Source organism: Giraffa tippelskirchi, chromosome 11 (assembly GCF_054371585.1).
Source record: "Giraffa tippelskirchi isolate mGirTip1 chromosome 11, T2T-mGirTip1v1.2.pri, whole genome shotgun sequence".
Classification (NCBI taxonomy): Eukaryota; Metazoa; Chordata; class Mammalia; order Artiodactyla; family Giraffidae; genus Giraffa; species Giraffa tippelskirchi.
This window is the reverse complement of record NC_137285.1, coordinates 76,395,324-76,420,931: the sequence shown is the minus strand read 5'-3', so window position 1 is coordinate 76,420,931 and position 25,608 is coordinate 76,395,324. Positions and strand designations below refer to the sequence as shown.

Here is a 25,608-nt window from a genome sequence, read left to right as displayed (position 1 = left end):
TCGGCTTCTGCGGGTGGCTGAGCTTCTAATGGCTCCCTGCGTTCTTGTCTTTTCCTCTCCAAACCTTCCGTCCTTTTCCCCCTTCTGGGGTGGAAGGGCGCTGTCATTGCTTCTACCTTCGAGACAGATTGAGGAAAAGTCTGGACCATCGACTCCTTTCCTCTCTTTGGTTCCGTGTCTCTCTCTGGCTGTGTCCCTCTCTTTTCCTTTCTCAATTCCGTCTGTGTCTTCCTCTTTCTCTCTCGTGTGTGGATGGATGGATGGATGCTAGGGATGCACATGTATATGATTAGATGAGGGTTATGTTTTAGGGATAGGTTAGAGGGAGAGAAAGGCTTTAGGTCAGAGTTGGTCATGGGGGAAGGGTCAAGGGTGGTGGTGGTGTTTCTTGGAATCTGAGTGCTGTGCATTCTTCGTCTCTTTCCATATGAACCCCTTCTCAGATACACCACTTGCAAGGAGTCTCTCGTGTTCCGTTTCCTATCTTTTGCATTTGTGAATGCTTAGCTTCTCCGTTGTGAAGAGGTTCCATTGGATGGAAACCCAGTGGTGTACTTCGTTTACCTCTTTCCCTTACTTGAAGAGACCCATTTCGACCTCCGCCCAGCAAATGGCAAGGAGACTCTGATGTTAAGGAGCCTTTGACCTACGCTTCTTTCTAGCTATCTCATGACATCAGTCTTTAGGGTGAGGTTTTTCCCCGATATTGAGGTGGTATGAGATCAAACCCAATAGCGTTCTTCAGATGTAGCTGTCTGGTTTTCCCATGGACATTGATTGAAGAGGCTTTCTTGTTCCCATTTGGATATTCTCCCCGTCTGTGTCAGAGATGAGTTGACCATGGATGCTGGGGTTTGTTTCTGGACCCTCAACTTTATTCCATCGATCTGGATCTGTGTGTGTTGTTGTATTCCCAATAGCATACTGTCCTGCTGCTGCTGCTGCGGCTAAGTCACTTCAGTCGTGTCTGACTCTGCATGACCCCGTGGCCTGCAGCCTACCAGGCTCCTCCGTCCAGGACATTTTCCAGGCAAGAGTACTGGAGTGGGTCGCCATTGCCTCCTCCGATACTCTCCTGAGGATCCTAGTTTGGTCGTCTAATTTCCTTTCACACAACCTTGGATGTCCGTATCGGGGCTTTTTCGTCGGATTGTATTGACAATGTAGGCTCTTTTCTGTTTCCGTACCCCTTTTGCAATTCTTTGTTCGGTGCGAAAATGCATTGGCATTTTGGGAGGAATAGCATGGAAGCTGTGGATTGCCATGTGGGGCTGTGACATGATTTTCCCAATAGGAATTCTTTCAAGCCCTGAGCACAGCTTCTCTTTCCAGTGATTGGTGTGGGCTTGATCTTCCTCCTTCCATCTCTCGCCGTTTTGTGAGAACAGGTCCATCCTTCCCTTCTGGGGTAGATGGACTCGTGGATATCACTTCAGTGAATGGCATTGTCAGTGGGGGTGATAATTCCCTTCTCATTGGAAGACTTTGCTGTGAGTATTAGAAATGCAAGTGACTTCTCTTCCCCTTCCTCCCTGTCCATGTCTCAGAGCCACCGGGAAACAGAGGCCTCATCCACGGTCTCACAGGCCTGAGGGGGTGCAACTAGACTGTTGTTTCTTCAGGCCCTCAGTGCTGGACATCATCCGGGATACTCTGTGTGTGTCTTCCTCCGTCTGGTGTCCCTTCAGACCTTTCCCTAGTTTTCACAGGCTTGTTGTGTTGGCGTTCTTTGTCTGTTTGGAGACACATCCTTGATAAGCTTTGTGTTTCCACTCATTCGTCTCGCGATGTATGACCTGTCTTTTGCTTTTGTAATGAGGTCTTTCCCACAGTAGATATCTTTGATTTTGCAAAGTCCACTGTATTCTCTGGGTTTTTTTTGTGGACTGCCTTTTAGTTTTGTGTGTGAAGACTCAAAGCACGTGTCCGGTTTCTGCTCATTGTTCTTCTAGATTTGTGACAAGTTTTCATGGAAAGTTTGTCTAGGGATAACTGGAAGTGAACTCGGTGTAAGGTGTCAAGTCTCCATCTCCATTCATGTCATCCCCTGCAGTTTCCAATTCCCTGTTCCTGAGTGGTTTTGGAGATCTTGTGGGAAGGTTGGTTGCATTGGAGTTTGCATTTCCACCTTGATTCGATTCACACTGTTCTGCCCTCAGGGACACTGTCAAGGGGGAGTGAGGAGCAGCCTGCACTTCCAGCAGTGACCACACGGTGGGGCGAGTGCTGCTCTCCCCTCTGGGAGCCCCAGGCCACAGGCATCCCAGTGAGGAGCCAGCTCTGTGCTCAGCTGAAAGGAGTTAGTCTCTCAGGAGCCTCGGAGCCCTTGCCTTTGGATCACCCAGGGTGGGCATTTACTGGGACAGAAAAAATTGCCCTGAATTCCATGGACGGAAGAGCCTGGCTGTGTAGAGTTGGTGAGTTGCCGTGAATCAGACACAACTGAGGACACAAAAATTCAATAGATTGAAACACATTTTGGGGGTGGGGGGGAGTGAAAGTGGGTGATGTGGGTTTTTTTGTCTTATATAATAGCCAAGGGAAATCTAGTTTAAACCTAAATTCACATAGATGGGAAAGGTATAGCTCTCCGTCACCCTATTTAAAAAAAAAAAAACTACTAAACTTTTCTGAAAGTTTATTTAGTAGCTTCCTTGAGCAGTTTATTGTGGAGCATTTTTTTTTTTCTGTGACATTGGCCTCATTAAAAATTATGGTTTGCCTTTAGTGGATAATTTTGTTCATTGGTTTCTGAGAGAACCTTGGTAATCTTTGAGTTTCCTGGGGAGTATGGTCACATGACCTGGCCCTGGCCAATCGGTGCGTTCCACCTCCCTGGCCACTGTGATTGGCTCCGGGCTGGGGCAGTGCCCAATCGGGGCCCAGGGCCGGGCCTCACGTTGGAAGCCAGGGGAAGACGAGCTCTCGTCCTGCTGGGGTAGGGGAAGGGGTGGGGCCGGGGGAGGTCAGGCTCCAGCAGTGGGAGGGGCTTGAGGTCCGCCTGCGGCAGTTGGTGACGTTCCTGCTCCCCTCAGGGCAGAGCCGCCGGCCTGAGAATGAGGGCGCTGCTGAGCCCAGGGGCTGGGATGGCCCGTTGCTGCTGTGGTCCCAGAGCTCCACCCGAGACCTGAGGGAAGCCGTCTGCCCGTGAGTCCTCTCCCGCTTGTCTGTCAGCTTGTTTGAAGCATGCTGGGTTTTCTGCCCAGCTGGCTAAGGGGAGTCCCTGGAAATGCAAGGGTGTGGGTTTTGGCAGACTTCAGGGAAGACATGCCAGATGAGCCTGGGAGACTCCAGCTTAAGCTGGATTCAGGAGATATCTCTTCGGGCCAGCTAGTAATTGTAGGATAAGCCTAATGAGTCTTCACAGGATGAAGAGAGTAACGTGCCAAGGTAGCAATTGATGTCCTCATTCGAGAGGATGAAGCTGGTGCTCAGAGAAGGGGGGAACTTGGCCACAGCAAGGAGGTGTGCACCCAGACAGAACCCCCCAGATCCGGCCATTGGAGCTCAGGGAGGCCACTGGTGTGGCTTGTCCCTGTGGCAGGGCCCGAGGCAGGCAGCCCACCCTGATTCCTGCGGGGGCCTGACTTGGGAAGTGCCATCTGGTAGCTTTGAGACTCACCAAACCAAATTGCACTGGAGAGAGGAGGGACACCTTCCTTCATCCACCCCCCACCCCCGCCGGATTCCCACATACCCTGACCCCTTTCTCTCGATTTCGGAGCCATTTCCAGAGTCCCGCTCATATGACCTCATTTGAAGTGCACTGTGGACGGGCTGCCATCTGCAGCTGCTACCACAGCAGCCAAGGGCTTTAGCTCCCGACTACCTCCCTTCCTTTGGAACTTGGGGGCCCTCTACTCCCCACTTGCACACCACAGACCTTTGCTGAGGATTGTGGGGACCCTCACTCAGTTTGCAGCACGTTGTAGCCATCCCTGTCCTCCCTTGAAACTCAGCTTGTGAGCTCCTTTGGAGCAGCGTGGCCCACCTGGCTGCAACGGAAGAGACACAGCTGACAGTGAAACAACAGCTTAGATCTGAGAGCCGGAAAGCTCTGTCAAAAGGGACCTCCCTCTTCACACCGTAGAGGCTGTAGGAGCCGCCAGGCTTTCGGAACCAGTGCTGGGGCCAAAATGACTCCACAGCTGTTTTCCTTCCTGGGGAGGGTTCTGGCTCGAGTGGGAATGGCTCAAGTCTCCTAAGGTTCTGAAAGCCCACTGTGTGCAGATTCACGGTACACAGAGAGGAAAAGGTGGAGTCCTAGCCTGGAGGTGGTCACAGCTCACGGATGAGCCAGGCAGGCAGGCAGGCAGGGCATGAGAACACCTGAGCTGCCTTCATGAGTGAATGGTGTGGGGGCAGAGGAAGAGAAGCCGGTCTGCTCCCTCGTGTGGTGCCCAGGGCAGGTTGTCCCCAGAGGAAACCCTTACGACGGTGAGGACTATCACTGCTGTTTCCCAAGGGGTTCCGTCGGTGCGTGTCTTCCCCGGAGCGGTCAGGCCGTCTCTCAAGTACACTGGCCATGGGCATTGCCTCTCCTTGGAACTTCCCATGTGTTTCTCTTTTTTATGGAACAGTGATTTTCTAGAGTGGTTCTGGGCCACAAGGATGTTGGGTCATTTTCTAGCCTTCTGTCATGAAGAACGCTTTCCTGGGCATGGGGGTGGTTTGTTGTTCCAGCTCCCTTTCTTGGCTTCTTTTGGGAGCTGGTGCAACAAGAGGAGCTCAGCCTCTGCCTTCTGGCTGAGATGTCACCCTTCAAACAGCAATGCCTGCCTGGAGATAATGATGGCAGTTGCCAAAAGGGCTTCGTTTGGCACATGGTATCTTGAAAGGACGTACACCGTCCTTTCAGCTATCAAAGGCTAGTTCAAATGACATAAAAATGAGAACTCTCCAATGGAGTCTTACAGTAGGTGGAGAGTCCGAAAAACACTCCTTCAGTCATTTCGCTGAGAGTCACTGATTGGGGACACCAAGAATATAGGAAGGAATGCAGAAAGAAAAGATGAAATTGTGTTCAGGATCGGGGGGAGGGATGAACAGGGCGTGCTTGCCTTGAATCCAGGCTTTGTTGGGGGGTGGGGCATAAAGATGGAACGGGTCTGAAACTACAAAGTGGTGATGGTAACACAGTATCACCAGAGTTACACAACAGTGTTCCCAGATTGCAACAATGATGAAAAAGTTTACTAATCCCAACTTAACCAACAAAAATACAGGAAACCATACAAAAAATAAAACATCACCAGAAAGGTGGAAACAAACCACATGCAAAGCAGTTCAGGGGAAAGGAACTCCATGTCCCCTGGGGGCAGACCGAGTTGCCGGCATCCACGGTGAGCAGACAGGGATGGAGGCTGCAGAGCCGACCGCTCCCCTGGACGTGGTGTTTCCGGTAAGGGCTCTGGGTCTCTGTCCAGAGCGGGGGCTCTTTCTCCCTGCAGGGCTGGGTGAGTCATCGTGGGCGTCTGGGTGTTGCACGGGAGCCAGGGCAGGCTCTCCCTGCCGAGGCGGTGACTCTTCCTCTGCCTCGGGTTCTCTTGCCAAAGCCCGAGCAGGTAGAGGTGCACGTGGAGGTGGAGGTTCTCGCTGAGGGGGTGGGACATCAGTGCCTGGGGCTGGGGGTCCTGCAGGCACGGAGATCCGATCTGCCCGGTGTGCTGGCCAGTACCCAGCTGGCCTGGTGTCTCTGCGAGGGCAAGTCTCGCTTCTCCATCTGCCCTCGGTGGATCCCTGGGTCCTGCACCTGGAGCCACCACCTGTGTGGGGACAGGTCTGGGAAGTGGAGCCTGGTTCCAGTTGGAGGCCAGTGCTAGAGCTGGGGGAGAAGCAAAGTTTGCCCACAGGCCAGCCTTGGCATGTGCGTACCCCGGGACAGAAACCTTCCAAGAGGTTCCCAAAGAATACCCAGCGTCAGATGTCTTTTGGGACTGAAGTGTGCAAGATGGGGGGCGGGGGGTGTGAGGCCAGCGCTTGCTGCAGGCCCAGCAGCAGCTTTCGAGGACTCGTCCCTGTGTAGCTCAGCACCCCTCCCCACACACTCCCGTGCACCAGCCCCAGCGTCCTCACCTCTGTGCTCTGGCGTGCTGGGCTCCAGGTCCTCCTGGTGCCTCAGAGGCCAGGGTTCTCTGGACTCTGGGTCGGAGCCGGGTGTGCTGAGCTCCGTGGAAGCCTCAGACTGGGCCGCCGGCTGTATCCTGGGCGGTGTCTCGGCAGCAGGCCTTCCCCACCTCCGCGTCTCCCCCGGTGGGGCTGATGCCTCCGTGGGCACGCTGACCTGGAGCCTGCACTGGGCCTCACGGGCGGGCGGGTGGTGCTCCGACCCCTCCCTCTGGGAGCTGGATGGGGTGTCCCCGTCCTCGGCCTCATCACGTGGGAAGCTCTGCAACGACAGTGACCGTCAGCCAGCCATGCTGGGAGTTTTCCGAGCTGGGCCTGGCCAGTGGAGCCGCTGCTTCTGCCTGCTCGAACTTCTCTTCCCAGAAGGGTCAGAGACGTGTGTCTGCTCAGATCCCCACCCGGGAGGAAAGAGACCCATCTGAGGGTGTGAGGTCAGCCTGGCCGGTCGGCGCTGCCCACACTCTCCCCATCCCGCCCAGCCTGCTCTCCCCTGGGGTGTGGACACAACTTGTCCACAGGCTTCTGACCCCACATCCGCCTGGGCTTCCTTGAGGGAGACACAGCCCGAGAAACCCGCATCCCCACACACAGGCAAAGGACCCGGTGTTTCCGGGTGGCATGGGAGAGGTGGCCTGGCCCGGCCTGGGGCTCCCCGTGTTACCTTTCTGTTTCTCCGGGCAAAGGGCCAGAGGCCTCTCGGGGGTGTCCTGAGCCAACGTCGACAGGGTGCCCACGCACACTGCCTGTGAGCTCTCCTGAGGCCCCGGCCTCTGGGCAGGGGCAAACAGCAGAACATCTTGGCAGCAAGTGATCTGGCTGGGGGCTCCTCTCCGCTCTGGAGGCCTGGATACCCGGATTGCGGGTTCTGTTGGGTTCTGTTGCCGGCAGGTGACATCATTTCCTGGGGTTCGTGCTGAGGTCCCTTCCTCAAAACTTCCCAAGGGAATCTCTGGGTTTCTGACTGCTCGACCACCCCCCTTAGGCCATGTGCAGGCACAATGACACCCACACGGCCCAGCCCACAGCCCTGGGGAGGCCTGGGTTCAGCCAGGGCCTGAGCTCCGAGGACCATGCTGCTCTCAGACCAGGCTCCTTCTTCTCATAAGTGGTGTGGCCCTGGACAAGCATATGCCCCTCAGGGTTGCCCCAGTCTCTCCATCTGCAGAGTGGGGGTCATTCTCCCATCTGCTTCCTAGGTCTGTCGGCCTACGAGCAGCTCCATGCCTTTCCACCTGGGGCCGATATCACGTGGAGCTCGTGCGCTGAGACTTCAGAAAGAAAGATTCCATCCAGGGCTGACACAGCACAGAATGGGGCAGAACGAGGCCTGGATGCGCCGTGGAACCCAGGAAAAGGCACTCCCCCTCCTGACTGTTTTGAGACCCCGCATCCAAGTTGGAGGACCGAAAGGAAGACTCGAAGGTCTCCCTCTCTTATAGAAAAGAGTAGCCAACTTTCTGGTCCTCTGTTTCCATTGAGATTCTGTTCAAGGGTCCCAGCTCGGCTTCTGCGGGTGGCTGAGCTTCTAATGGCTCCCTGCGTTCTTGTCTTTTCCTCTCCAAACCTTCCGTCCTTTTCCCCCTTCTGGGGTGGAAGGGCGCTGTCATTGCTTCTACCTTCGAGACAGATTGAGGAAAAGTCTGGACCATCGACTCCTTTCCTCTCTTTGGTTCCGTGTCTCTCTCTGGCTGTGTCCCTCTCTTTTCCTTTCTCAATTCCGTCTGTGTCTTCCTCTTTCTCTCTCGTGTGTGGATGGATGGATGGATGCTAGGGATGCACATGTATATGATTAGATGAGGGTTATGTTTTAGGGATAGGTTAGAGGGAGAGAAAGGCTTTAGGTCAGAGTTGGTCATGGGGGAAGGGTCAAGGGTGGTGGTGGTGTTTCTTGGAATCTGAGTGCTGTGCATTCTTCGTCTCTTTCCATATGAACCCCTTCTCAGATACACCACTTGCAAGGAGTCTCTCGTGTTCCGTTTCCTATCTTTTGCATTTGTGAATGCTTAGCTTCTCCGTTGTGAAGAGGTTCCATTGGATGGAAACCCAGTGGTGTACTTCGTTTACCTCTTTCCCTTACTTGAAGAGACCCATTTCGACCTCCGCCCAGCAAATGGCAAGGAGACTCTGATGTTAAGGAGCCTTTGACCTACGCTTCTTTCTAGCTATCTCATGACATCAGTCTTTAGGGTGAGGTTTTTCCCCGATATTGAGGTGGTATGAGATCAAACCCAATAGCGTTCTTCAGATGTAGCTGTCTGGTTTTCCCATGGACATTGATTGAAGAGGCTTTCTTGTTCCCATTTGGATATTCTCCCCGTCTGTGTCAGAGATGAGTTGACCATGGATGCTGGGGTTTGTTTCTGGACCCTCAACTTTATTCCATCGATCTGGATCTGTGTGTGTTGTTGTATTCCCAATAGCATACTGTCCTGCTGCTGCTGCTGCGGCTAAGTCACTTCAGTCGTGTCTGACTCTGCATGACCCCATGGCCTGTAGCCTACCAGGCTCCTCCGTCCAGGACATTTTCCAGGCAAGAGTACTGGAGTGGGTCGCCATTGCCTCCTCCGATACTCTCCTGAGGATCCTAGTTTGGTCGTCTAATTTCCTTTCACACAACCTTGGATGTCCGTATCGGGGCTTTTTCGTCGGATTGTATTGACAATGTAGGCTCTTTTCTGTTTCCGTACCCCTTTTGCAATTCTTTGTTCGGTGCGAAAATGCATTGGCATTTTGGGAGGAATAGCATGGAAGCTGTGGATTGCCATGTGGGGCTGTGACATGATTTTCCCAATAGGAATTCTTTCAAGCCCTGAGCACAGCTTCTCTTTCCAGTGATTGGTGTGGGCTTGATCTTCCTCCTTCCATCTCTCGCCGTTTTGTGAGAACAGGTCCATCCTTCCCTTCTGGGGTAGATGGACTCGTGGATATCACTTCAGTGAATGGCATTGTCAGTGGGGGTGATAATTCCCTTCTCATTGGAAGACTTTGCTGTGAGTATTAGAAATGCAAGTGACTTCTCTTCCCCTTCCTCCCTGTCCATGTCTCAGAGCCACCGGGAAACAGAGGCCTCATCCACGGTCTCACAGGCCTGAGGGGGTGCAACTAGACTGTTGTTTCTTCAGGCCCTCAGTGCTGGACATCATCCGGGATACTCTGTGTGTGTCTTCCTCCGTCTGGTGTCCCTTCAGACCTTTCCCTAGTTTTCACAGGCTTGTTGTGTTGGCGTTCTTTGTCTGTTTGAAGACACATCCTTGATAAGCTTTGTGTTTCCACTCATTCGTCTCGCGATGTATGACCTGTCTTTTGCTTTTGTAATGAGGTCTTTCCCACAGTAGATATCTTTGATTTTGCAAAGTCCACTGTATTCTCTGGGTTTTTTTTGTGGACTGCCTTTTAGTTTTGTGTGTGAAGACTCAAAGCACGTGTCCGGTTTCTGCTCATTGTTCTTCTAGATTTGTGACAAGTTTTCATGGAAAGTTTGTCTAGGGATAACTGGAAGTGAACTCGGTGTAAGGTGTCAAGTCTCCATCTCCATTCATGTCATCCCCTGCAGTTTCCAATTCCCTGTTCCTGAGTGGTTTTGGAGACCTTGTGGAAGGTTGGTTGCATTGGAGTTTGCATTTCCACCTTGATTCGATTCACACTGTTCTGCCCTCAGGGACACTGTCAAGGGGGAGTGAGGAGCAGCCTGCACTTCCAGCAGTGACCACACGGTGGGGCGAGTGCTGCTCTCCCCTCTGGGAGCCCCAGGCCACAGGCATCCCAGTGAGGAGCCAGCTCTGTGCTCAGCTGAAAGGAGTTAGTCTCTCAGGAGCCTCGGAGCCCTTGCCTTTGGATCACCCAGGGTGGGCATTTACTGGGACAGAAAAAATTGCCCTGAATTCCATGGACGGAAGAGCCTGGCTGTGTAGAGTTGGTGAGTTGCCGTGAATCAGACACAACTGAGGACACAAAAATTCAATAGATTGAAACACATTTTGGGGGTGGGGGGGAGTGAAAGTGGGTGATGTGGGTTTTTTTGTCTTATATAATAGCCAAGGGAAATCTAGTTTAAACCTAAATTCACATAGATGGGAAAGGTATAGCTCTCCGACACCCTATTTTAAAAAAAAAAAAACTACTAAACTTTTCTGAAAGTTTATTTAGTAGCTTCCTTGAGCAGTTTATTGTGGAGCATTTTTTTTTTTTCTGTGACATTGGCCTCATTAAAAATTATGGTTTGCCTTTAGTGGATAATTTTGTTCATTGGTTTCTTAGAGAACCTTGGTAATCTTTGAGTTTCCTGGGGAGTATGGTCACATGACCTGGCCCTGGCCAATCGGTGCGTTCCACCTCCCTGGCCACTGTGATTGGCTCCGGGCTGGGGCAGTGCCCAATCGGGGCCCAGGGCCGGGCCTCACGTTGGAAGCCAGGGGAAGACGAGCTCTCGTCCTGCTGGGGTAGGGGAAGGGGTGGGGCCGGGGGAGGTCAGGCTCCAGCAGTGGGAGGGGCTTGAGGTCCGCCTGCGGCAGTTGGTGACGTTCCTGCTCCCCTCAGGGCAGAGCCGCCGGCCTGAGAATGAGGGCGCTGCTGAGCCCAGGGGCTGGGATGGCCCGTTGCTGCTGTGGTCCCAGAGCTCCACCCGAGACCTGAGGGAAGCCGTCTGCCCGTGAGTCCTCTCCCGCTTGTCTGTCAGCTTGTTTGAAGCATGCTGGGTTTTCTGCCCAGCTGGCTAAGGGGAGTCCCTGGAAATGCAAGGGTGTGGGTTTTGGCAGACTTCAGGGAAGACATGCCAGATGAGCCTGGGAGACTCCAGCTTAAGCTGGATTCAGGAGATATCTCTTCGGGCCAGCTAGTAATTGTAGGATAAGCCTAATGAGTCTTCACAGGATGAAGAGAGTAACGTGCCAAGGTAGCAATTGATGTCCTCATTCGAGAGGATGAAGCTGGTGCTCAGAGAAGGGGGGAACTTGGCCACAGCAAGGAGGTGTGCACCCAGACAGAACCCCCCAGATCCGGCCATTGGAGCTCAGGGAGGCCACTGGTGTGGCTTGTCCCTGTGGCAGGGCCCGAGGCAGGCAGCCCACCCTGATTCCTGCGGGGGCCTGACTTGGGAAGTGCCATCTGGTAGCTTTGAGACTCACCAAACCAAATTGCACTGGAGAGAGGAGGGACACCTTCCTTCATCCACCCCCCACCCCCGCCGGATTCCCACATACCCTGACCCCTTTCTCTCGATTTCGGAGCCATTTCCAGAGTCCCGCTCATATGACCTCATTTGAAGTGCACTGTGGACGGGCTGCCATCTGCAGCTGCTACCACAGCAGCCAAGGGCTTTAGCTCCCGACTACCTCCCTTCCTTTGGAACTTGGGGGCCCTCTACTCCCCACTTGCACACCACAGACCTTTGCTGAGGATTGTGGGGACCCTCACTCAGTTTGCAGCACGTTGTAGCCATCCCTGTCCTCCCTTGAAACTCAGCTTGTGAGCTCCTTTGGAGCAGCGTGGCCCACCTGGCTGCAACGGAAGAGACACAGCTGACAGTGAAACAACAGCTTAGATCTGAGAGCCGGAAAGCTCTGTCAAAAGGGACCTCCCTCTTCACACCGTAGAGGCTGTAGGAGCCGCCAGGCTTTCGGAACCAGTGCTGGGGCCAAAATGACTCCACAGCTGTTTTCCTTCCTGGGGAGGGTTCTGGCTCGAGCGGGAATGGCTCAAGTCTCCTAAGGTTCTGAAAGCCCACTGTGTGCAGATTCACGGTACACAGAGAGGAAAAGGTGGAGTCCTAGCCTGGAGGTGGTCACAGCTCACGGATGAGCCAGGCAGGCAGGCAGGCAGGGCATGAGAACACCTGAGCTGCCTTCATGAGTGAATGGTGTGGGGGCAGAGGAAGAGAAGCCGGTCTGCTCCCTCGTGTGGTGCCCAGGGCAGGTTGTCCCCAGAGGAAACCCTTACGACGGTGAGGACTATCACTGCTGTTTCCCAAGGGGTTCCGTCGGTGCGTGTCTTCCCCGGAGCGGTCAGGCCGTCTCTCAAGTACACTGGCCATGGGCATTGCCTCTCCTTGGAACTTCCCATGTGTTTCTCTTTTTTATGGAACAGTGATTTTCTAGAGTGGTTCTGGGCCACAAGGATGTTGGGTCATTTTCTAGCCTTCTGTCATGAAGAACGCTTTCCTGGGCATGGGGGTGGTTTGTTGTTCCAGCTCCCTTTCTTGGCTTCTTTTGGGAGCTGGTGCAACAAGAGGAGCTCAGCCTCTGCCTTCTGGCTGAGATGTCACCCTTCAAACAGCAATGCCTGCCTGGAGATAATGATGGCAGTTGCCAAAAGGGCTTCGTTTGGCACATGGTATCTTGAAAGGACGTACACCGTCCTTTCAGCTATCAAAGGCTAGTTCAAATGACATAAAAATGAGAACTCTCCAATGGAGTCTTACAGTAGGTGGAGAGTCCGAAAAACACTCCTTCAGTCATTTCGCTGAGAGTCATTGATTGGGGACACCAAGAATATAGGAAGGAATGCAGAAAGAAAAGATGAAATTGTGTTCAGGATCGGGGGGAGGGATGAACAGGGCGTGCTTGCCTTGAATCCAGGCTTTGTTGGGGGGTGGGGCATAAAGATGGAACGGGTCTGAAACTACAAAGTGGTGATGGTAACACAGTATCACCAGAGTTACACAACAGTGTTCCCAGATTGCAACAATGATGAAACAGTTTACTAATCCCAACTTAACCAACAAAAATCCAGGAAACCATACAAAAAATAAAACATCACCAGAAAGGTGGAAACAAACCACATGCAAAGCAGTTCAGGGGAAAGGAACTCCATGTCCCCTGGGGGCAGACCGAGTTGCCGGCATCCACGGTGAGCAGACAGGGATGGAGGCTGCAGAGCCGACCGCTCCCCTGGACGTGGTGTTTCCGGTAAGGGCTCTGGGTCTCTGTCCAGAGCGGGGGCTCTTTCTCCCTGCAGGGCTGGGTGAGTCATCGTGGGCGTCTGGGTGTTGCGCGGGAGCCAGGGCAGGCTCTCCCTGCCGAGGCGGTGACTCTTCCTCTGCCTCGGGTTCTCTTGCTAAAGCCCGAGCAGGTAGAGGTGCACGTGGAGGTGGAGGTTCTCGCTGAGGGGGTGGGACATCAGTGCCTGGGGCTGGGGGTCCTGCAGGCACGGAGATCCGATCTGCCCGGTGTGCTGGCCAGTACCCAGCTGGCCTGGTGTCTCTGCGAGGGCAAGTCTCGCTTCTCCATCTGCCCTCGGTGGATCCCTGGGTCCTGCACCTGGAGCCACCACCTGTGTGGGGACAGGTCTGGGAAGTGGAGCCTGGTTCCAGTTGGAGGCCAGTGCTAGAGCTGGGGGAGAAGCAAAGTTTGCCCACAGGCCAGCCTTGGCATGTGCGTACCCCGGGACAGAAACCTTCCAAGAGGTTCCCAAAGAATACCCAGCGTCAGATGTCTTTTGGGACTGAAGTGTGCAAGATGGGGGGCGGGGGGTGTGAGGCCAGCGCTTGCTGCAGGCCCAGCAGCAGCTTTCGAGGACTCGTCCCTGTGTAGCTCAGCACCCCTCCCCACACACTCCCGTGCACCAGCCCCAGCGTCCTCACCTCTGTGCTGTGGCGTGCTGGGCTCCAGGTCCTCCTGGTGCCTCAGAGGCCGGGGTTCTCTGGACTCTGGGTCGGAGCCGGGTGTGCTGAGCTCCGTGGAAGCCTCAGACTGGGCCGCCGGCTGTATCCTGGGCGGTGTCTCGGCAGCAGGCCTTCCCCACCTCCGCGTCTCCCCCGGTGGGGCTGATGCCTCCGTGGGCACGCTGACCTGGAGCCTGCACTGGGCCTCACGGGCGGGCGGGTGGTGCTCCGACCCCTCCCTCTGGGAGCTGGATGGGGTGTCCCCGTCCTCGGCCTCATCACGTGGGAAGCTCTGCAACGACAGTGACCGTCAGCCAGCCATGCTGGGAGTTTTCCGAGCTGGGCCTGGCCAGTGGAGCCGCTGCTTCTGCCTGCTCGAACTTCTCTTCCCAGAAGGGTCAGAGACGTGTGTCTGCTCAGATCCCCACCCGGGAGGAAAGAGACCCATCTGAGGGTGTGAGGTCAGCCTGGCCGGTCGGCGCTGCCCACACTCTCCCCATCCCGCCCAGCCTGCTCTCCCCTGGGGTGTGGACACAACTTGTCCACAGGCTTCTGACCCCACATCCGCCTGGGCTTCCTTGAGGGAGACACAGCCCGAGAAACCCGCATCCCCACACACAGGCAAAGGACCCGGTGTTTCCGGGTGGCATGGGAGAGGTGGCCTGGCCCGGCCTGGGGCTCCCCGTGTTACCTTTCTGTTTCTCCGGGCAAAGGGCCAGAGGCCTCTCGGGGGTGTCCTGAGCCAACGTCGACAGGGTGCCCACGCACACTGCCTGTGAGCTCTCCTGAGGCCCCGGCCTCTGGGCAGAGGCAAACAGCAGAACATCTTGGCAGCAAGTGATCTGGCTGGGGGCTCCTCTCCGCTCTGGAGGCCTGGATACCCGGATTGCGGGTTCTGTTGGGTTCTGTTGCCGGCAGGTGACATCATTTCCTGGGGTTCGTGCTGAGGTCCCTTCCTCAAAACTTCCCAAGGGAATCTCTGGGTTTCTGACTGCTCGACCACCCCCCTTAGGCCATGTGCAGGCACAATGACACCCACACGGCCCAGCCCACAGCCCTGGGGAGGCCTGGGTTCAGCCAGGGCCTGAGCTCCGAGGACCATGCTGCTCTCAGACCAGGCTCCTTCTTCTCATAAGTGGTGTGGCCCTGGACAAGCATATGCCCCTCAGGGTTGCCCCAGTCTCTCCATCTGCAGAGTGGGGGTCATTCTCCCATCTGCTTCCTAGGTCTGTCGGCCTACGAGCAGCTCCATGCCTTTCCACCTGGGGCCGATATCACGTGGAGCTCGTGCGCTGAGACTTCAGAAAGAAAGATTCCATCCAGGGCTGACACAGCACAGAATGGGGCAGAACGAGGCCTGGATGCGCCGTGGAACCCAGGAAAAGGCACTCCCCCTCCTGACTGTTTTGAGACCCCGCATCCAAGTTGGAGGACCGAAAGGAAGACTCGAAGGTCTCCCTCTCTTATAGAAAAGAGTAGCCAACTTTCTGGTCCTCTGTTTCCATTGAGATTCTGTTCAAGGGTCCCAGCTCGGCTTCTGCGGGTGGCTGAGCTTCTAATGGCTCCCTGCGTTCTTGTCTTTTCCTCTCCAAACCTTCCGTCCTTTTCCCCCTTCTGGGGTGGAAGGGCGCTGTCATTGCTTCTACCTTCGAGACAGATTGAGGAATAGTCTGGACCATCGACTCCTTTCCTCTCTTTGGTTCCGTGTCTCTCTCTGGCTGTGTCCCTCTCTTTTCCTTTCTCAATTCCGTCTGTGTCTTCCTCTTTCTCTCTCGTGTGTGGATGGATGGATGGATGCTAGGGATGCACATGTATATGATTAGATGAGGGTTATGTTTTAGGGATAGGTTAGAGGGAGAGAAAGGCTTTAGGTCAGAGTTGGTCATGGGGGAAGGGTCAAGGGTGGTGGTGGTGTTTCTTGGAATCTGAGTGCTGTGCATTCTTCGTCTCTTTCCATATGAACCCCTTCTCAGATACACCACTTGCAAGGAGTCTCTCGTGTTCCGTTTCCTATCTTTTGCATTTGTGAATGCTTAGCCTCTCTGTTGTGAATAGGTTCCATTGGATGGAAACCCAGTGGTGTACTTCGTTTACCTCTTTCCCTTACTTGAAGAGACCCATTTCGACCTCCGCCCAGCAAATGGCAAGGAGACTCTGATGTTAAGGAGCCTTTGACCTACGCTTCTTTCTAGCTATCTCATGACCTCAGTCTTTAGGGTGAGGTTTTTCCCCGATATTGAGGTGGTATGAGATCAAACCCAATAGCGTTCTTCAGATGTAGCTGTCTGGTTTTCCCATGGACATTGATTGAAGAGGCTTTCTTGTTCCCATTTGGATATTCTCACCGTCTGTGTCAGAGATGAGTTGACCATGGATGCTGGGGTTTGTTTCTGGACCCTCAACTTTATTCCATCGATCTGGATCTGTGTGTGTTGTTGTATTCCCAATAGCATACTGTCCTGCTGCTGCTGCTGCGGCTAAGTCACTTCAGTCGTGTCTGACTCTGCAAGACCCCATGGCCTGTAGCCTACCAGGCTCCTTCGTCCAGGACATTTTCCAGGCAAGAGTACTGGAGTGGGTCGCCATTGCCTTCTCCGATACTCTCCTGAGGATCCTAGTTTGGTCGTCTAATTTCCTTTCACACAACCTTGGATGTCCGTATCGGGGCTTTTTCGTCGGATTGTATTGACAATGTAGGCTCTTTTCTGTTTCCGTACCCCTTTTGCAATTCTTTGTTCGGTGCGAAAATGCATTGGCATTTTGGGAGGAATAGCATGGAAGCTGTGGATTGCCATGTGGGGCTGTGACATGATTTTCCCTATAGGAATTCTTTCAAGCCCTGAGCACAGCTTCTCTTTCCAGTGATTGGTGTGGGCTTGATCTTCCTCCTTCCATCTCTCACCGTTTTGTGAGAACAGGTCCATCCTTCCCTTCTGGGGTAGATGGACTCGTGGATATCACTTCAGTGAATGGCATTGTCAGTGGGGGTGATAATTCCCTTCTCATTGAAAGACTTTGCTGTGAGTATTAGAAACGCAAGTGACTTCTCTTCCCCTTCCTCCCTGTCCATGTCTCAGAGCCACCGGGAAACAGAGGCCTCATCCACGGTCACACAGGCCTGAGGGGGTGCAACTAGACTGTTGTTTCTTCAGGCCCTCAGTGCTGGACATCATCCGGGATACTCTGTGTGTGTCTTCCTCCGTCTGGTGTCCCTTCAGACCTTTCCCTAGTTTTCACAGGCTTGTTGTGTTGGCGTTCTTTGTCTGTTTGGAGACACATCCTTGATAAGCTTTGTGTTTCCACTCATTCGTCTCGCGATGTATGACCTGTCTTTTGCTTTTGTAATGAGGTCTTTCCCACAGTAGATATCTTTGATTTTGCAAAGTCCACTGTATTCTCTGGGTTTTTTTTGTGGACTGCCTTTTAGTTTTGTGTGTGAAGACTCAAAGCACGTGTCCGGTTTCTGCTCATTGTTCTTCTAGATTTGTGACAAGTTTTCATGGAAAGTTTGTCTAGGGATAACTGGAAGTGAACTCGGTGTAAGGTGTCAAGTCTCCATCTCCATTCATGTCATCCCCTGCAGTTTCCAATTCCCTGTTCCTGAGTGGTTTTGGAGATCTTGTGGGAAGGTTGGTTGCATTGGAGTTTGCATTTCCACCTTGATTCGATTCACACTGTTCTGCCCTCAGGGACACTGTCAAGGGGGAGTGAGGAGCAGCCTGCACTTCCAGCAGTGACCACACGGTGGGGCGAGTGCTGCTCTCCCCTCTGGGAGCCCCAGGCCACAGGCATCCCAGTGAGGAGCCAGCTCTGTGCTCAGCTGAAAGGAGTTAGTCTCTCAGGAGCCTCGGAGCCCTTGCCTTTGGATCACCCAGGGTGGGCATTTACTGGGACAGAAAAAATTGCCCTGAATTCCATGGACGGAAGAGCCTGGCTGTGTAGAGTTGGTGAGTTGCCGTGAATCAGACACAACTGAGGACACAAAAATTCAATAGATTGAAACACATTTTGGGGGTGGGGGGGAGTGAAAGTGGGTGATGTGGGTTTTTTTGTCTTATATAATAGCCAAGGGAAATCTAGTTTAAACCTAAATTCACATAGATGGGAAAGGTATAGCTCTCCGTCACCCTATTTAAAAAAAAAAAAACTACTAAACTTTTCTGAAAGTTTATTTAGTAGCTTCCTTGAGCAGTTTATTGTGGAGCATTTTTTTTTTTTCTGTGACATTGGCCTCATTAAAAATTATGGTTTGCCTTTAGTGGATAATTTTGTTCATTGGTTTCTTAGAGAACCTTGGTAATCTTTGAGTTTCCTGGGGAGTATGGTCACATGACCTGGCCCTGGCCAATCGGTGCGTTCCACCTCCCTGGCCACTGTGATTGGCTCCGGGCTGGGGCAGTGCCCAATCGGGGCCCAGGGCCGGGCCTCACGTTGGAAGCCAGGGGAAGACGAGCTCTCGTCCTGCTGGGGTAGGGGAAGGGGTGGGGCCGGGGGAGGTCAGGCTCCAGCAGTGGGAGGGGCTTGAGGTCCGCCTGCGGCAGTTGGTGACGTTCCTGCTCCCCTCAGGGCAGAGCCGCCGGCCTGAGAATGAGGGCGCTGCTGAGCCCAGGGGCTGGGATGGCCCGTTGCTGCTGTGGTCCCAGAGCTCCACCCGAGACCTGAGGGAAGCCGTCTGCCCGTGAGTCCTCTCCCGCTTGTCTGTCAGCTTGTTTGAAGCATGCTGGGTTTTCTGCCCAGCTGGCTAAGGGGAGTCCCTGGAAATGCAAGGGTGTGGGTTTTGGCAGACTTCAGGGAAGACATGCCAGATGAGCCTGGGAGACTCCAGCTTAAGCTGGATTCAGGAGATATCTCTTCGGGCCAGCTAGTAATTGTAGGATAAGCCTAATGAGTCTTCACAGGATGAAGAGAGTAACGTGCCAAGGTAGCAATTGATGTCCTCATTCGAGAGGATGAAGCTGGTGCTCAGAGAAGGGGGGAACTTGGCCACAGCAAGGAGGTGTGCACCCAGACAGAACCCCCCAGATCCGGCCATTGGAGCTCAGGGAGGCCACTGGTGTGGCTTGTCCCTGTGGCAGGGCCCGAGGCAGGCAGCCCACCCTGATTCCTGCGGGGGCCTGACTTGGGAAGTGCCATCTGGTAGCTTTGAGACTCACCAAACCAAATTGCACTGGAGAGAGGAGGGACACCTTCCTTCATCCACCCCCCACCCCCGCCGGATTCCCACATACCCTGACCCCTTTCTCTCGATTTCGGAGCCATTTCCAGAGTCCCGCTCATATGACCTCATTTGAAGTGCACTGTGGACGGGCTGCCATCTGCAGCTGCTACCACAGCAGCCAAGGGCTTTAGCTCCCGACTACCTCCCTTCCTTTGGAACTTGGGGGCCCTCTACTCCCCACTTGCACACCACAGACCTTTGCTGAGGATTGTGGGGACCCTCACTCAGTTTGCAGCACATTGTAGCCATCCCTGTCCTCCCTTGAAACTCAGCTTGTGAGCTCCTTTGGAGCAGCGTGGCCCACCTGGCTGCAACGGAAGAGACACAGCTGACAGTGAAACAACAGCTTAGATCTGAGAGCCGGAAAGCTCTGTCAAAAGGGACCTCCCTCTTCACACCGTAGAGGCTGTAGGAGCCGCCAGGCTTTCGGAACCAGTGCTGGGGCCAAAATGACTCCACAGCTGTTTTCCTTCCTGGGGAGGGTTCTGGCTCGAGCGGGAATGGCTCAAGTCTCCTAAGGTTCTGAAAGCCCACTGTGTGCAGATTCACGGTACACAGAGAGGAAAAGGTGGAGTCCTAGCCTGGAGGTGGTCACAGCTCACGGATGAGCCAGGCAGGCAGGCAGGCAGGGCATGAGAACACCTGAGCTGCCTTCATGAGTGAATGGTGTGGGGGCAGAGGAAGAGAAGCCGGTCTGCTCCCTCGTGTGGTGCCCAGGGCAGGTTGTCCCCAGAGGAAACCCTTACGACGGTGAGGACTATCACTGCTGTTTCCCAAGGGGTTCCGTCGGTGCGTGTCTTCCCCGGAGCGGTCAGGCCGTCTCTCAAGTACACTGGCCATGGGCATTGCCTCTCCTTGGAACTTCCCATGTGTTTCTCTTTTTTATGGAACAGTGATTTTCTAGAGTGGTTCTGGGCCACAAGGATGTTGGGTCATTTTCTAGCCTTCTGTCATGAAGAACGCTTTCCTGGGCATGGGGGTGGTTTGTTGTTCCAGCTCCCTTTCTTGGCTTCTTTTGGGAGCTGGTGCAACAAGAGGAGCTCAGCCTCTGCCTTCTGGCTGAGATGTCACCCTTCAAACAGCAATGCCTGCCTGGAGATAATGATGGCAGTTGCCAAAAGGGCTTCGTTTGGCACATGGTATCTTGAAAGGACGTACACCGTCCTTTCAGCTATCAAAGGCTAGTTCAAATGACATAAAAATGAGAACTCTCCAATGGAGTCTTACAGTAGGTGGAGAGTCCGAAAAACACTCCTTCAGTCATTTCGCTGAGAGTCACTGATTGGGGACACCAAGAATATAGGAAGGAATGCAGAAAGAAAAGATGAAATTGTGTTCAGGATCGGGGGGAGGGATGAACAGGGCGTGCTTGCCTTGAATCCAGGCTTTGTTGGGGGGTGGGGCATAAAGATGGAACGGGTCTGAAACTACAAAGTGGTGATGGTAACACAGTATCACCAGAGTTACACAACAGTGTTCCCAGATTGCAACAATGATGAAACAGTTTACTAATCCCAACTTAACCAACAAAAATACAGGAAACCATACAAAAAATAAAACATCACCAGAAAGGTGGAAACAAACCACATGCAAAGCAGTTCAGGGGAAAGGAACTCCATGTCCCCTGGGGGCAGACCGAGTTGCCGGCATCCACGGTGAGCAGACAGGGATGGAGGCTGCAGAGCCGACCGCTCCCCTGGACGTGGTGTTTCCGGTAAGGGCTCTGGGTCTCTGTCCAGAGCGGGGGCTCTTTCTCCCTGCAGGGCTGGGTGAGTCATCGTGGGCGTCTGGGTGTTGCGCGGGAGCCAGGGCAGGCTCTCCCTGCCGAGGCGGTGACTCTTCCTCTGCCTCGGGTTCTCTTGCTAAAGCCCGAGCAGGTAGAGGTGCACGTGGAGGTGGAGGTTCTCGCTGAGGGGGTGGGACATCAGTGCCTGGGGCTGGGGGTCCTGCAGGCACGGAGATCCGATCTGCCCGGTGTGCTGGCCAGTACCCAGCTGGCCTGGTGTCTCTGCGAGGGCAAGTCTCGCTTCTCCATCTGCCCTCGGTGGATCCCTGGGTCCTGCACCTGGAGCCACCACCTGTGTGGGGACAGGTCTGGGAAGTGGAGCCTGGTTCCAGTTGGAGGCCAGTGCTAGAGCTGGGGGAGAAGCAAAGTTTGCCCACAGGCCAGCCTTGGCATGTGCGTACCCCGGGACAGAAACCTTCCAAGAGGTTCCCAAAGAATACCCAGCGTCAGATGTCTTTTGGGACTGAAGTGTGCAAGATGGGGGGCGGGGGGTGTGAGGCCAGCGCTTGCTGCAGGCCCAGCAGCAGCTTTCGAGGACTCGTCCCTGTGTAGCTCAGCACCCCTCCCCACACACTCCCGTGCACCAGCCCCAGCGTCCTCACCTCTGTGCTGTGGCGTGCTGGGCTCCAGGTCCTCCTGGTGCCTCAGAGGCCGGGGTTCTCTGGACTCTGGGTCGGAGCCGGGTGTGCTGAGCTCCGTGGAAGCCTCAGACTGGGCCGCCGGCTGTATCCTGGGCGGTGTCTCGGCAGCAGGCCTTCCCCACCTCCGCGTCTCCCCCGGTGGGGCTGATGCCTCCGTGGGCACGCTGACCTGGAGCCTGCACTGGGCCTCACGGGCGGGCGGGTGGTGCTCCGACCCCTCCCTCTGGGAGCTGGATGGGGTGTCCCCGTCCTCGGCCTCATCACGTGGGAAGCTCTGCAACGACAGTGACCGTCAGCCAGCCATGCTGGGAGTTTTCCGAGCTGGGCCTGGCCAGTGGAGCCGCTGCTTCTGCCTGCTCGAACTTCTCTTCCCAGAAGGGTCAGAGACGTGTGTCTGCTCAGATCCCCACCCGGGAGGAAAGAGACCCATCTGAGGGTGTGAGGTCAGCCTGGCCGGTCGGCGCTGCCCACACTCTCCCCATCCCGCCCAGCCTGCTCTCCCCTGGGGTGTGGGCACAACTTGTCCACAGGCTTCTGACCCCACATCCGCCTGGGCTTCCTTGAGGGAGACACAGCCCGAGAAACCCGCATCCCCACACACAGGCAAAGGACCCGGTGTTTCCGGGTGGCATGGGAGAGGTGGCCTGGCCCGGCCTGGGGCTCCCCGTGTTACCTTTCTGTTTCTCCGGGCAAAGGGCCAGAGGCCTCTCGGGGGTGTCCTGAGCCAACGTCGACAGGGTGCCCACGCACACTGCCTGTGAGCTCTCCTGAGGCCCCGGCCTCTGGGCAGGGGCAAACAGCAGAACATCTTGGCAGCAAGTGATCTGGCTGGGGGCTCCTCTCCGCTCTGGAGGCCTGGATACCCGGATTGCGGGTTCTGTTGGGTTCTGTTGCCGGCAGGTGACATCATTTCCTGGGGTTCGTGCTGAGGTCCCTTCCTCAAAACTTCCCAAGGGAATCTCTGGGTTTCTGACTGCTCGACCACCCCCCTTAGGCCATGTGCAGGCACAATGACACCCACACGGCCCAGCCCACAGCCCTGGGGAGGCCTGGGTTCAGCCAGGGCCTGAGCTCCGAGGACCATGCTGCTCTCAGACCAGGCTCCTTCTTCTCATAAGTGGTGTGGCCCTGGACAAGCATATGCCCCTCAGGGTTGCCCCAGTCTCTCCATCTGCAGAGTGGGGGTCATTCTCCCATCTGCTTCCTAGGTCTGTCGGCCTACGAGCAGCTCCATGCCTTTCCACCTGGGGCCGATATCACGTGGAGCTCGTGCGCTGAGACTTCAGAAAGAAAGATTCCATCCAGGGCTGACACAGCACAGAATGGGGCAGAACGAGGCCTGGATGCGCCGTGGAACCCAGGAAAAGGCACTCCCCCTCCTGACTGTTTTGAGACCCCGCATCCAAGTTGGAGGACCGAAAGGAAGACTCGAAGGTCTCCCTCTCTTATAGAAAAGAGTAGCCAACTTTCTGGTCCTCTGTTTCCATTGAGATTCTGTTCAAGGGTCCCAGCTCGGCTTCTGCGGGTGGCTGAGCTTCTAATGGCTCCCTGCGTTCTTGTCTTTTCCTCTCCAAACCTTCCGTCCTTTTCCCCCTTCTGGGGTGGAAGGGCGCTGTCATTGCTTCTACCTTCGAGACAGATTGAGGAATAGTCTGGACCATCGACTCCTTTCCTCTCTTTGGTTCCGTGTCTCTCTCTGGCTGTGTCCCTCTCTTTTCCTTTCTCAATTCCGTCTGTGTCTTCCTCTTTCTCTCTCGTGTGTGGATGGATGGATGGATGCTAGGGATGCACATGTATATGATTAGATGAGGGTTATGTTTTAGGGATAGGTTAGAGGGAGAGAAAGGCTTTAGGTCAGAGTTGGTCATGGGGGAAGGGTCAAGGGTGGTGGTGGTGTTTCTTGGAATCTGAGTGCTGTGCATTCTTCGTCTCTTTCCATATGAACCCCTTCTCAGATACACCACTTGCAAGGAGTCTCTCGTGTTCCGTTTCCTATCTTTTGCATTTGTGAATGCTTAGCCTCTCTGTTGTGAATAGGTTCCATTGGATGGAAACCCAGTGGTGTACTTCGTTTACCTCTTTCCCTTACTTGAAGAGACCCATTTCGACCTCCGCCCAGCAAATGGCAAGGAGACTCTGATGTTAAGGAGCCTTTGACCTACGCTTCTTTCTAGCTATCTCATGACATCAGTCTTTAGGGTGAGGTTTTTCCCCGATATTGAGGTGGTATGAGATCAAACCCAATAGCGTTCTTCAGATGTAGCTGTCTGGTTTTCCCATGGACATTGATTGAAGAGGCTTTCTTGTTCCCATTTGGATATTCTCCCCGTCTGTGTCAGAGATGAGTTGACCATGGATGCTGGGGTTTGTTTCTGGACCCTCAACTTTATTCCATCGATCTGGATCTGTGTGTGTTGTTGTATTCCCAATAGCATACTGTCCTGCTGCTGCTGCTGCGGCTAAGTCACTTCAGTCGTGTCTGACTCTGCAAGACCCCATGGCCTGTAGCCTACCAGGCTCCTCCGTCCAGGACATTTTCCAGGCAAGAGTACTGGAGTGGGTCGCCATTGCCTTCTCCGATACTCTCCTGAGGATCCTAGTTTGGTCGTCTAATTTCCTTTCACACAACCTTGGATGTCCGTATCGGGGCTTTTTCGTCGGATTGTATTGACAATGTAGGCTCTTTTCTGTTTCCGTACCCCTTTTGCAATTCTTTGTTCGGTGCGAAAATGCATTGGCATTTTGGGAGGAATAGCATGGAAGCTGTGGATTGCCATGTGGGGCTGTGACATGATTTTCCCTATAGGAATTCTTTCAAGCCCTGAGCACAGCTTCTCTTTCCAGTGATTGGTGTGGGCTTGATCTTCCTCCTTCCATCTCTCGCCGTTTTGTGAGAACAGGTCCATCCTTCCCTTCTGGGGTAGATGGACTCGTGGATATCACTTCAGTGAATGGCATTGTCAGTGGGGGTGATAATTCCCTTCTCATTGGAAGACTTTGCTGTGAGTATTAGAAATGCAAGTGACTTCTCTTCCCCTTCCTCCCTGTCCATGTCTCAGAGCCACCGGGAAACAGAGGCCTCATCCACGGTCACACAGGCCTGAGGGGGTGCAACTAGACTGTTGTTTCTTCAGGCCCTCAGTGCTGGACATCATCCGGGATACTCTGTGTGTGTCTTCCTCCGTCTGGTGTCCCTTCAGACCTTTCCCTAGTTTTCACAGGCTTGTTGTGTTGGCGTTCTTTGTCTGTTTGGAGACACATCCTTGATAAGCTTTGTGTTTCCACTCATTCGTCTCGCGATGTATGACCTGTCTTTTGCTTTTGTAATGAGGTCTTTCCCACAGTAGATATCTTTGATTTTGCAAAGTCCACTGTATTCTCTGGGTTTTTTTTGTGGACTGCCTTTTAGTTTTGTGTGTGAAGACTCAAAGCACGTGTCCGGTTTCTGCTCATTGTTCTTCTAGATTTGTGACAAGTTTTCATGGAAAGTTTGTCTAGGGATAACTGGAAGTGAACTCGGTGTAAGGTGTCAAGTCTCCATCTCCATTCATGTCATCCCCTGCAGTTTCCAATTCCCTGTTCCTGAGTGGTTTTGGAGATCTTGTGGGAAGGTTGGTTGCATTGGAGTTTGCATTTCCACCTTGATTCGATTCACACTGTTCTGCCCTCAGGGACACTGTCAAGGGGGAGTGAGGAGCAGCCTGCACTTCCAGCAGTGACCACACGGTGGGGCGAGTGCTGCTCTCCCCTCTGGGAGCCCCAGGCCACAGGCATCCCAGTGAGGAGCCAGCTCTGTGCTCAGCTGAAAGGAGTTAGTCTCTCAGGAGCCTCGGAGCCCTTGCCTTTGGATCACCCAGGGTGGGCATTTACTGGGACAGAAAAAATTGCCCTGAATTCCATGGACGGAAGAGCCTGGCTGTGTAGAGTTGGTGAGTTGCCGTGAATCAGACACAACTGAGGACACAAAAATTCAATAGATTGAAACACATTTTGGGGGTGGGGGGGAGTGAAAGTGGGTGATGTGGGTTTTTTTGTCTTATATAATAGCCAAGGGAAATCTAGTTTAAACCTAAATTCACATAGATGGGAAAGGTATAGCTCTCCGTCACCCTATTTAAAAAAAAAAAAAAACTACTAAACTTTTCTGAAAGTTTATTTAGTAGCTTCCTTGAGCAGTTTATTGTGGAGCATTTTTTTTTTTCTGTGACATTGGCCTCATTAAAAATTATGGTTTGCCTTT

General features: G+C 54.0%; 3 protein-coding genes and 1 long non-coding RNA gene across 4 annotated transcripts in view; 1 reads left to right on the top strand and 3 right to left on the bottom strand.

The window, feature by feature from the left end:
• The window catches only part of LOC145527612 (uncharacterized), a 22,706-nt gene extending 2,206 nt beyond the window's left edge, over nucleotides 1–20,500 (top strand). The window contains exons 2-9 of the long non-coding RNA XR_014069774.1: nucleotides 2,160–2,417; nucleotides 3,036–6,557; nucleotides 7,323–7,548; nucleotides 9,785–10,042; nucleotides 10,663–10,774; nucleotides 14,950–15,175; nucleotides 17,413–17,670; nucleotides 18,290–20,500. This is a non-coding gene — a long non-coding RNA (uncharacterized LOC145527612). The remainder of the gene's footprint in view (nucleotides 1–2,159; nucleotides 2,418–3,035; nucleotides 6,558–7,322; nucleotides 7,549–9,784; nucleotides 10,043–10,662; nucleotides 10,775–14,949; nucleotides 15,176–17,412; nucleotides 17,671–18,289) is intronic.
• LOC145527588 (uncharacterized) lies at nucleotides 5,172–6,957 on the bottom strand. Its single transcript, XM_081545702.1, has 3 exons — nucleotides 6,788–6,957; nucleotides 6,076–6,388; nucleotides 5,172–5,765 (listed from the first exon to the last, which is right to left on the bottom strand). Exons 1-3 carry the CDS (start codon nucleotides 6,920–6,922, stop codon nucleotides 5,287–5,289), a joined length of 927 nt encoding a protein of 308 aa, XP_081401828.1. The 5' UTR covers nucleotides 6,923–6,957; the 3' UTR covers nucleotides 5,172–5,286.
• Nucleotides 12,799–16,115, bottom strand: LOC145527559 (uncharacterized). The gene is made up of 3 exons (XM_081545662.1): nucleotides 14,415–16,115; nucleotides 13,703–14,015; nucleotides 12,799–13,451 (listed from the first exon to the last, which is right to left on the bottom strand). The coding sequence occupies exons 1-3, from the start codon at nucleotides 14,823–14,825 to the stop codon at nucleotides 13,177–13,179; spliced, it is 999 nt and encodes a 332-aa protein (XP_081401788.1). The 5' UTR covers nucleotides 14,826–16,115; the 3' UTR covers nucleotides 12,799–13,176.
• On the bottom strand, nucleotides 20,426–25,608 carry LOC145527562 (uncharacterized). The gene is made up of 3 exons (XM_081545666.1): nucleotides 22,042–25,608; nucleotides 21,330–21,642; nucleotides 20,426–21,078 (listed from the first exon to the last, which is right to left on the bottom strand). The coding sequence occupies exons 1-3, from the start codon at nucleotides 22,450–22,452 to the stop codon at nucleotides 20,804–20,806; spliced, it is 999 nt and encodes a 332-aa protein (XP_081401792.1). The 5' UTR covers nucleotides 22,453–25,608; the 3' UTR covers nucleotides 20,426–20,803.

Coding starts and splice junctions, on each gene's coding strand:
- LOC145527588 (XM_081545702.1), bottom strand. CDS start 6,922: ATGTTCTGCTGTTTGCCCCTGCCCAGAGGCCGGGGCCTCAGGAGAGCT. Junction 6,389..6,787: donor TTGCCCGGAGAAACAGAAAG/GTAACACGGGGA, acceptor CTGTCGTTGCAG/AGCTTCCCACGTGATGAGGC. Junction 5,766..6,075: donor CAGCACGCCAGAGCACAGAG/GTGAGGACGCTG, acceptor GTCCCCACACAG/GTGGTGGCTCCAGGTGCAGG.
- LOC145527559 (XM_081545662.1), bottom strand. CDS start 14,825: ATGGTCCTCGGAGCTCAGGCCCTGGCTGAACCCAGGCCTCCCCAGGGC. Junction 14,016..14,414: donor TTGCCCGGAGAAACAGAAAG/GTAACACGGGGA, acceptor CTGTCGTTGCAG/AGCTTCCCACGTGATGAGGC. Junction 13,452..13,702: donor CAGCACGCCACAGCACAGAG/GTGAGGACGCTG, acceptor CTTCTCCCCCAG/CTCTAGCACTGGCCTCCAAC.
- LOC145527562 (XM_081545666.1), bottom strand. CDS start 22,452: ATGGTCCTCGGAGCTCAGGCCCTGGCTGAACCCAGGCCTCCCCAGGGC. Junction 21,643..22,041: donor TTGCCCGGAGAAACAGAAAG/GTAACACGGGGA, acceptor CTGTCGTTGCAG/AGCTTCCCACGTGATGAGGC. Junction 21,079..21,329: donor CAGCACGCCACAGCACAGAG/GTGAGGACGCTG, acceptor CTTCTCCCCCAG/CTCTAGCACTGGCCTCCAAC.